The sequence below is a fragment of the Poecilia reticulata genome, chromosome 6 (assembly GCF_904066995.2).
Source record: "Poecilia reticulata chromosome 6, P_reticulata-male-v2, whole genome shotgun sequence".
Taxonomy (NCBI): domain Eukaryota; kingdom Metazoa; phylum Chordata; class Actinopteri; order Cyprinodontiformes; family Poeciliidae; genus Poecilia; species Poecilia reticulata.
Window position 1 is genome coordinate 31,719,375 of NC_088835.1, and position 10,679 is coordinate 31,730,053.

At 48.8% G+C, this 10,679-nt stretch overlaps 1 protein-coding gene across 2 annotated transcripts in view; it reads right to left on the reverse strand.

The window, feature by feature from the left end:
• Positions 1 to 10,380, reverse strand: part of kcng4a (potassium voltage-gated channel, subfamily G, member 4a) — a 30,819-nt gene extending 20,439 nt beyond the window's left edge. Inside the window, exons 1-3 of one of the 2 annotated variants that reach the window (XM_008436474.3) lie at positions 9,824 to 10,380; positions 7,127 to 7,392; positions 5,685 to 6,326 (exon numbers count right to left, since the gene is read on the reverse strand). In XM_008436474.3, coding sequence (XP_008434696.1) covers positions 5,685 to 6,326; positions 7,127 to 7,234 — 750 coding nt within the window. In that variant the 5' untranslated portion in view covers positions 7,235 to 7,392; positions 9,824 to 10,380. Of the gene's footprint in view, positions 1 to 5,684; positions 6,327 to 7,126; positions 7,393 to 9,741 lie in introns of both variants that reach the window. The other variant, XM_008436473.3, reaches the window with a different exon arrangement.
• Between the last annotated feature and the right edge of the window lie 299 nt (positions 10,381 to 10,679).

Sequence of the window (10,679 nt, forward strand, 5' to 3'; positions counted from 1 at the left end):
TAACGCTGCACTAACACAACGCTAACGCTGCACCAACACAACGCTAACACTGCACCAACACAACGCTATTGCTGCACCAACACAACGCTAACGCTACACCAACACAACACTAACGCTGCACCAACACAACACTAACGCTGCACCAACACAACGCTAACGCTACACTAACTCAATGCTAACGCTGCACCAACACAACGCTAACGCTGCACCAACACAACGCTAACGCTGCACCAACACAACACTAACGCTGCACCAACACAACACTAACGCTGCACCAACACAACGCTATTGCTGCACCAACACATCGCTAACGCTGCACTAAAACAATGCTAACGCTGCACCAACACAACGCTAACACTGCACCAACACAACGCTATTGCTGCACCAACACAACGCTAACGCTACACTAACTCAACACTAACGCTACACCAACACAATGCTAACGCTGCACCAACACAACGCTAACGCTGCACCAACACAACGCTAACGCTACACCAACACAACGCTAACGCTACACCAACACAACACTAACGCTGCACCAACACAACACTAACGCTACACCAACACAACACTAACGCTGCACCAACACAACACTAACGCTGCACCAACACAACACTAACGCTACACCAACACAACGCTATTGCTGCACCAACACAACGCTAACGCTACACTAACTCTACACTAACGCTACACCAACACAACGCTATTGCTGCACCAACACAACGCTAACGCTACACTAACGCTACACCATCACAACACTAACTCTACACTAACGCTACACTAACTCAACACTAACTCTACACCAACACAACACTAACGCTACACCATCACAACACTAACGCTACACCATCACAACACTAACGCTACACTAACTCAACACTAACGCCACACACTCTTTCAGGTTGAACTGCTCTCTCTGCTGCTCCGAGCTGCAGGCAGACGCTCATTCATGCTGCCAAGTCCAGGCAGCAGAGAGATTGGGTAGCAAATCACGACGCCCCCTCAGAGACAGTCATTTTTAAAAATTGCCTTGTTGATAATGGGATCCTACAGAAGAGGGACACATGCGTCCATAAACAGAAACTCTGCTGAGATTTCATCAGACCAGCGACTTACTCTTCACGCAGCCGTCATGGTGGAGCATCGATATTCTCTGTTAGCTCAGTAAAATCCTGCAGTGAGTCTCCATCAAGACCAGGTTGACCTCTGACCCCATTAAACAGTGATTAACCTTGAAGGAGTCAAACTCCTCGTTTCGAACTGTGTGATCGTAACATTAATGAATGAATGACTGAACTTTGCTGCTATGCATAATTTAAATGAGTTATTTGCTGTAATTTAATTGAGGCCATAACTCCGTCCATGCACTCCTGATGAAGACGCTAAAATGAAGACTTTATCTGAGTCACATCGACAACGTCAAAGGTAGCATCTATGAAAACGATCTATAAAATAATCTGTATTTTAATCCAGCAGGATTCTCTCACATTAAGAAAACATAGAGAAACACAACATAAGTGACCAAAAAAACTGAAACTGAAGCTTGATCAAAGTTTTTATAGATTTTTTGGAACTGACATTAACTTACTAGCTTCATGTTTTCATGAGGTAGAAATACATAGAGTGCAATTTGTAAAGTAAAAGTTAAAAATAAACAGCAATAAGAGAAAAAATGGGTTTATTTTTCAAAGTCATATTTTCTCCATGTTATTTATTCATTTAGAAAATGTTTCAAACTACATTTAATTAGCCAGATAAATATCCAGTTTTGAGCTAAATATTTAGCTAGCAAGCAAAAACTAAACATTTTATTAGCAAGCCTGCTAACGAAATATTTATTTTGGATCCAAATATTTATTTTTGCTAACAAAACATTCTGTTTGCTAAAAGTTTAGTGAGCTAAAGCTAAGCTTAGCTTTTAATATTTCCTGCCAAGGTAAATATTTAGTCTGCATTCAGCAAGTCGAATAAATAATCCTCCCGTTTCCCGCGGTTACAGCTGGTTTGCTGTTGTTTTTTTATTTTCTATGATTGCAGCAAACAGCTGATTTTCCTGCAGAGATCAGACCGGGGATCCGTCTCTCCTCTCACGCTGCTGCTGATCCCATCAGAAATCTGCCGTCGAGTCAATGGGAAACTTCCGGCCTCCTGCAGCGTCTCTTCTGTCCACATGCTGCTTATTTATTTATGGCCTTTCAGACATGAAGCTCGCAGTTCAAACCCATCAGGGCATCGAACTCAGTTAGAAAGAAGGAGGGAAAATCTGACGGAGTCAAAACGTGAAACACGGATCTCTGAGGCTCTGAGGGAGAAAACGTTCCGGGACCCGAGACGCTCCGGGAACCGAGACGCTACAGGAACCGTGAGGCTCTGGGAACCGAGACGCTCCGAGAACCGAGACGCTCCGGGAACCGAGACGCTCCGGGACCCGAGACCCGAGACGCTCCGGGAACCGAGACGCTCCGGGAACCGAGACGCTCCGGGAACCGAGACGCTCCGGGAACCGAAAGGCTCCGGGAACCGAGACGCTCCGGGAACCGAGACGCTCTGGGAACCGAGACGCTCCGGGACCCGAGAGCCGAGACGCTCCGGGAGACCCGAGACGCTCCGGGAACCGAGACGCTCCGGGAACCGAGACGCTCCGGGAGCCGAGACGCTCCGGGAACCGAGACGCTCCGGGAACCGAGACGCTCCGGGAACCGAGACCCGAGACGCTCCGGGAACCGAAAGGCTCCGGGAACCGAGACGCTCCGGGAACCGAGACGCTCCGGGAACCGAAAGGCTCTGGGAACCGAGACGCTCCGGGAGCCGAGACGCTCCGGGAACCGAGACGCTCCGGGAACCGAAAGGCTCTGGGAACCGAGACGCTCCGGGAGCCGAGACGCTCCGGGAACCGAGACGCTCCGGGAACCGAGACGCTCCGGGAACCAAAAGGCTCTGGGAATCGAGACCCGAGACGCTCCGAGACCCAAGACGCTCCGGGAGCCGAGACGCTACAGGAACCGAGACGCTCCGGGAACCGAAAGGCTCTGGGAACCGAGACCCGAGACGCTCCGAGACCCAAGACGCTCCGGGAGCCGAGACGCTCCGGGAGCCGAGACGCTCCGGGAACCGAGATGCTCCGAGACCCAACTCTGAAACCCAATCCGATGGTTTCAGAGTCTGATGCTGCATTTCATGCCATCAACGTGTGATGAGAATCCAGACTGTAAATCTAAACGTGATGAATCTAAACTTGGACTATTTTAAATCCTGTTTATGGAAATTCATTCAGGAGTTCCTGGAACTTCTGCTGGAAAACCAACCAAATATAGAAATTCTTCAATAGATGTGACACATCGACAACAAAGTTCTGCCCAGTTTTAATTTAAACAAAGAGCTCCGTCCTGCATGTTTACGCCGAGTCAAAGCTTTTATTTTAATGATTCAGGAAGTTCTGGCCATTTCCTGCCGGCGTTTTCTGGCCCGCCTGGCTGAGTGCATCGCTCTCTCTCGCTCTGCTGCAGCTCGGATCAATACCTGCATCATGACATGAATCGTTTATGAATCTCAAGCTTTTCTGCCAACAGGCTGAAAAAAGGAAAATTCATAATGACAGAAATGACGTAACGTTGGAATCAACGCTCCAAAACGCTTGATTTCAGAATAAAAGCATGAAATAGTTTCTTGGAACAGATTCCAGTGGATCTATTTCCAGCCATTTTCCTGTGATAATTTCCATCCCAGATCCTGCAGTGAGATTTCTTCTTATGTAACGGCGGAACAAAGGAGAGCTGAGGCACCAAACAGAAAACTCTCTCTCTTTTACAGGAAGAGATAATTGTGGTGCTTAAAGAGACAGGAGGCAACAAGCCGCACTATTCAGCATCTGAAACGCGACCGAAGCCAGGATCTGGGTTTAAAGTTAAAACGATTGTTGGGCTTTAAAAGCCAAACATTTTGGTCTGACAGTCTGAGAAGCAGAATGATGTGGTGTCGTCCCTCTGCACTGAAAAACCTCATTTTAAATTCAACTCTTGCTTTATTTATGCTTTTAGATGTTCAGATATGTGAATATTTGTCCTGAAGAAAACATCTGGAAAGTCCCTAAAATGTAAAGTTTGCAGTTCAGACACATCCAGACGACGGATCCAGAATCCATGATGAGCCGTCAGAGTTCTGTCCGGTCTGATCCGGATCAGGGATCAGATCTGTTCCCTGATCCGGATCACAGATCTGATCCCGTCGGAGAAACATGGAGGACTTTCTAATTATTATTATTATTATTATTATTATTATTATTATTATTATTAACAGAATGAAAATCTTTGCAACATAAACCAGCAGCTGAAAGAGATTTACTGGTTGGTGACAGGACTGTGTGTGTGTGTGTGTGTGTGTGTGTGTGTGTGTGTGTGTGTGTGTGTGTGTGTGTGTGTGTGTGTGTGTGTGTGTGAGAGAGTGTGTGTGTGTGTGTGTGTGTGTGTGTGTGTGTGTGTGTGTGAGAGTGTGTGTGTGTGTGTGTGTGTGTGTGTGTGTGTGTGTGTGGGGGTGTGTGTGTGTGTGTGTGTCTGTGTGTGTGTGTGTGTCTTTGTGTGTGTGTGTGTGTGTGTCTGTGTGCGTGTGTGCGCGTGTGTGTCTGTGTGTGTGTGTGTCTGTGTGTGTGTGTCTTTGTGTGTGTGTGTGTCTGTGTGTGTGTGTCTTTGTGTGTGTGTGTGTGTGTGTGTGTGTGTGTGTGTGTGTGTGTGTGTGTGTGTGTGTGTGTGTGTGGTGATGCATGTTTTTGTGAGTTTCCTCTTTTTATAAGCCCGTTTTGTTATGCAGAGACCGGACCGGCTCCGGTGGGCGCGTCGCATCGGGCCTCATTACGCCCTGCTGCTATTGGTCGACTCGCATCGCCACACACACACACACACACACACACACACACACACACACACACACACACACACACACACACACACACACCCAGCAGGAGGTCCAGCTCTCCACCCCGACAGGAACATCTTCGCTCTAAAAAACGATTAATTCTTCCTCACTTTTAACAATCTGAGAAACTTTTGCATCAAAGATAAAAGAAATTAAATAAAAATCCTGAGTTTTTATTAAAATAGAATAATTTTGTTTACGCTGCAATGCATCCTGGGTAGATGACGAATGCTAAGGTGCTAAATGCATCGAGCCTGAGCAATGAGAAACATTCAGAAGTTTCAATTGGGCAAATGAAAAAGAGGAGGAGGAGGATGAGGAGGAGGAACAGGATGAGGAGGAGGAAGAACAGGAGGAAAAACAGGAGGAGGAAGAAGAAGAGGAGGAAGAACAGCAGGAGTCGTCATCATTGTCGTCGTCGTCCACAGAATCAGTTTCTCCCGTTTCTAACTTGGCTGTTTATGGTCAGTTTTGTGTTTTCATGCAGCATTTTGCCGTGTTGCTGAAATGAGCTGCACTAATAAACTTGATCGATCAATCGGTTGATTGATTGATCCCTCCTCAGTGAAGCCCCCCCAACCCCCTCCCCCCCCATTAGATCATGTGACGTTTGCTGGAGTTAAACCATAACAATGTTTAGTTTTCTGGTAAATAAAGCATAAAGCTCATGTTGAAATAACGGCGTGGAGCTGCTGCAGCTCCGGACGACATGAGCTCATGTTTCCTCGTTTCATGTGAAAATAACGGCGTTGGAGCTGCTGCAGCTCCGGACTCACCCGGTCCTCCTCCTCCCTCAGGTCCGGCATGGTGCTGATGCACAGGCTGACCACGGTGACGGCCACCATGACGACGGACAGGCAGGCGAAGATCTTCCCCGGCAGGCCGGACTGGGGATTCTCCACCATGTCCCTCAGCCAGTTCATCACCTTCCTGTACCTGGTTTCCTCCACCGGGAGGCGCTGCATGGCGTTCCGCTGCCGCCGCTCCTCCTCCCGCCTCTCCTTCTCGTGAACCTCCTCGATGCGCGTGTACATCTTCCTCTTGCAGCAGCGCTCCATGTACGCCATCTCCACCCCCCAGTAGTTCAGCTCGTCGTGAAGGGAGAGGACGCACATCTCCCGCAGGAGCCGCAGTTTCCCCGCCGCCAGGAAGTTGAGGATGACCTTGAAGGCGGACGGAGAGCGGTCGAAGAAGAACTCCTTCCTGGTTTCGTCGTAGTCGTCGCACACGCCGGCGATGTCCTCCAGCGACCGGCAGCCGCAGAGCCGGCCGAGTCTGGTGAGGGGGAACTGCTGCAGCGTGGTCCAGGGGAAGGTGTAGCGGTTTCCCCCCACGTTGATCACAGCCAGCAGGGCGTGGTCCACCGACACCAGGTCCTCCGGCCTGCGGATCAGCTGCGCCCTCTGGTAGTGGACGCCCTGGAGAGAGAGCCACGCATGAGCCTCCATGTTGCTTCTGCTGCAGGCAGCCGGGTGGGAACTACTTACTTTACTCAGCTACATGTATAATAAAGTTACTGTTAGGAGTATTTTCACCGAGCTGCAGGTTTTTCTCTACTGGAGAAACGTTGTTATGACATATTTCTGCTCTTTCTTGGTCAAACTTCTGGATTTTTTAGCCACTGAATGAAAAAATAAACACGTTTTACTCTGAAATTCACCAGAAGTTTCTTATTGAAAGAAACTGATTTTGCTACTTAAGCAAATGTTCATCATTTTGGTCTTTAAAATAACAAACATTTCCATTTAACTTTACATTTTGCTCGTCTGATGATGTAATTTTTAGATATTAAATGATTAACAATCATTGATAAACGCCACTTGATCAATAAGTTTGTGTAAAAAACAACAAACTCAAGGAGAGGAAATGGAACTGCTGCATAAACAGACTTCAAAATAAGAGCATGAATATAAATATCTAACCACTTGAATTTTTATCAGTCGGTAACCAAAACTTCAAAACAAACGTTGAACTTTATTCAACTGAAAGTTTACAAAGCAGCCGAGTAAATTATCGTTTTAGAATTTAAATGGAGAAATTCATTTAGGGGAAACTGAATCAGACGATTCTCTGCAAACCGAGACGGTTGTGGGTTAAAATCCCAGCAGCTCATGTCAGTCCTCTGCTGCTGGGTTTGGACTTGGACTGGTCCGGTCAGCTTGGAGCTGCTGCTGCTGCCGTGTGATTGGCTGATGGGTGTCTGGTTGCGTTTGCCCACCTTGATGGTCTCGGTCTCTGGGATCTCGGTGAAGATGCGGTCCAGGCTGCTGTCGTCGCTGACCGACAGGTTGCTGAAGTCGTGGTTGGTGTTGCTGATGATGGGCATGGCGGCTCACGGCAGGACGGGTCTGAGGCCGACGCCTCCCTGAACAACTTCTGCTTAAAGATCAGAACTGGATCTGGGTTCCTCCGGTTTCCTCATTGGTTATTGATTGGAGGCTGATGGCTGCCAGCCAGGCGGATCAGGGAAACATCATGCAGGCGCTGGAGGAAAGACATGCAGCCAACGGTTAGCAGCAGCTATTAATAGCTCATTACAGCCAATTCACTTAAACACCAACCGGCGTCCAAAGACTTGTTTAGTCAGGCGGCTGATAAGTGAACAAACGTTAGCGCCGCTCGCACTCGGAGTGAATTAGCGGCAGTTTTCCTGCAGACAGATCAGAAACTCTTCTGCTGCCAAGAGAGACGCTCTGAAACTTATTGGCTGAGCTCACCGTTCAGCTGCCCGACTGTAAAAAACTCACAAAGTGTGAGTTTTATCTGACTGAGGCTCTTTAATCACATATCTACTGTAGCAAGGCTGCACTTTAACCTGAGGAATTGCTTTTTATTCCCATATTTTACTGATAGTAACTTCAATATTGGCCGAGTTGCACATCGACCCAGAAATCCAGCAGATAAATGTCTTTAAATACGTTTAAAACTTTTCCTCTGAGCTCTTTAGTATTTCCTTCTCTGCTGTTTGACCAGAGGAGAGTTTAGCAGCAGGAGAACCAGAAGTCAGGATGTGCAGCACTTTGGCCTGAATGCTGCCGGTTTTAAAAATTCATGCACTTCTTCCTGAAAACAAACATCTGCCACTGTGACTCCTGACTCAACACCAATGGAGACAACATGGAGACAGCATGGAGACAACATGGAGACAACATGGAGACAACGTGGAGACAACATGGAGACAGCATGGAGACAACGTGGAGACAACGTGGAGACAACGTGGAGACAACATGGAGACAACGTGGAGACAACATGGAGACAACGTGGAGACAACGTGGAGACAACATGGAGACAACGTGGAGACAACATGGAGACAGCATGGAGACAACGTGGAGACAACATGGAGACAACATGGAGACAACATGGAGACAACGTGGAGACAACATGGAGACAACATGGAGACAACGTGGAGACAACATGGAGACAGCATGGAGACAACGTGGAGACAACGTGGAGACAACATGGAGACAACATGGAGACAACGTGGAGACAACGTGGAGACAACATGGAGACAACGTGGAGACAACGTGGAGACAACGTGGAGACAACATGGAGACAACATGGAGACAACGTGGAGACAACATGGAGACAACATGGAGACAACATGGAGACAACGTGGAGACAACATGGAGACAGCATGGAGACAACACGGAGACAACGTGGAGACAACGTGGAGACAACGTGGAGACAACATGGAGACAACGTGGAGACAACGTGGAGACAGCATGGAGACAACGTGGAGACAACGTGGAGACAGCATGGAGACAACGTGGAGACAGCATGGAGACAGCATGGAGACAACGTGGAGACAACATGGAGACAGCATGGAGACAACGTGGAGACAGCATGGAGACAACGTGGAGACAGCATGGAGACAACGTGGAGACAACATGGAGACAACGTGGAGACAGCATGGAGACAACGTGGAGACAGCATGGAGACAGCATGGAGACAACGTGGAGACAACGTGGAGACAACGTGGAGACAACGTGGAGACAGCATGGAGACAACGTGGAGACAACGTGGAGACAACGTGGAGACAGCATGGAGACGACGTGGAGACGACATGGAGACAACGTGGAGACAACGTGGAGACGACATGGAGACGACGTGGAGACAACGTGGAGACAACGTGGAGACAACGTGGAGACGACATGGAGACGACGTGGAGACAACGTGGAGACAGCATGGAGACAAGGTGGAGACATATATCCACGTTGTTTCCAGAACGTGGAGATATCAGATATATTAGATATCTCTGATATATCTGATCTAAAGGCATTTTGAACAATAAACATAATAAAGGAATAAAAGAAAATCAGAAAATCAACAACTTTGATTATTCTGATGTTGCAAGACATTGTTTTTGTTTTCGTGTGTGTGTGTGTGTGTGTGTGTGTGTGTGTGTGTGTGTGTGTGTGTTCATTTATCAAACAGCTGCAGTGAAAGGACAGTTTGAGCTGCAGCTCAGGGTTCATGGATGATGGGTTGTAACTTCGGCAGGTCAGTGAAAGTCAGACCAGCTGCAGCAATGAAGCGTCTGGTTGTTGCTGCAGCAGCAGCAGCAGCAGCAGAACCTGCAAACTGCACCGGAACCCAGAATCCGCAGGAACCTGCAGCTGGACGGCGGCAAAATAACGAATCACTTCAGTTTGAAAAGGTCAGAAATGAGCTGCGAACCGAAATCACTTCCAGGACTTTTAATGACTGACTGGCTGCAGAGAAAACGGAGATTCCTTTAGAAACCAAATGACAACATTTAACTCTCAACATTTAAATGAACCCAATGCCCCTTTACGGTGTTGCTCCTCAATAAAACACGGAGTCTGACTTTACCTGGTTTTTCCGGAGTGTTGTGAATATTTAAGGTGAAGCAGCAGAAATCCTCTCTGCGGATGTAACTTATGGAGCAGCTCACCGGTTTGTGTCCCGCACTCCTCTCCAGATGGCCGGATGGGATCCGAGGGAACCCCCCCCCTCCCCCCCGTCTGCGTGATCCCACCGCAACCTCTTCAACTCCACCGCGGGCGGTCCGCCAGCAGCCGCCTCATCATCCCCGGCGTCCGCAGCCTCCAGCCGGCGGAAGGCGGGCAGCGGTCCGGAGCGGCGGAGCGGGAAGCAGGTAAAGGTTCGGTCAAAGTGTCCCGGTCCAGCCCAGCCGGCGGTACTGCGGGAGCAGCAGGAGGAGGAGGAGGCGGCGCAGGGAGGGGGCTGTGCGCAGCACGGCTGCCCCGAGCAGCTTCACCAAGTTCAAGTTTGCGTAAAGGTGACCGGAAGCGTCACGGCAGCACGCAGCGTGGATCCAGTGGACGGGTCCAGCGGAACCAGCCGAACCAGCGGGGCTGGATCCGGAGTCCGCGGGATAAATCCGCTGCTGGGTGGATTGTGTGAAATTCAAGGACACGCAGGAGAAGCTGGGTCGGTGGTTTTACCCTCCGCGCGTTGCGCGCAGCAGGGGGCGCAGTTTCCCCTCAACTTACAATCAGTGACAACAAATAGAGAAAGAGCAGGAAGCAGCAGAAAACCATCCAACCGTCATCCATCCATCTGTACATCCATCCATCCGTCATCCAACCATCTGTCATCCATCCATCATCCAACCATCCATCCATCATCCAACCATCATTCATCCATCTGTTCATCATCCAACCATCTGTTCATCCATCTGTTCATCATCCATCCATCATCCATCCATTAATCCATCCATCATCCATCCATTAATCCATCCATCCATCCATCCATCCATCCATCCATCCATCCATCCATCCATCCAT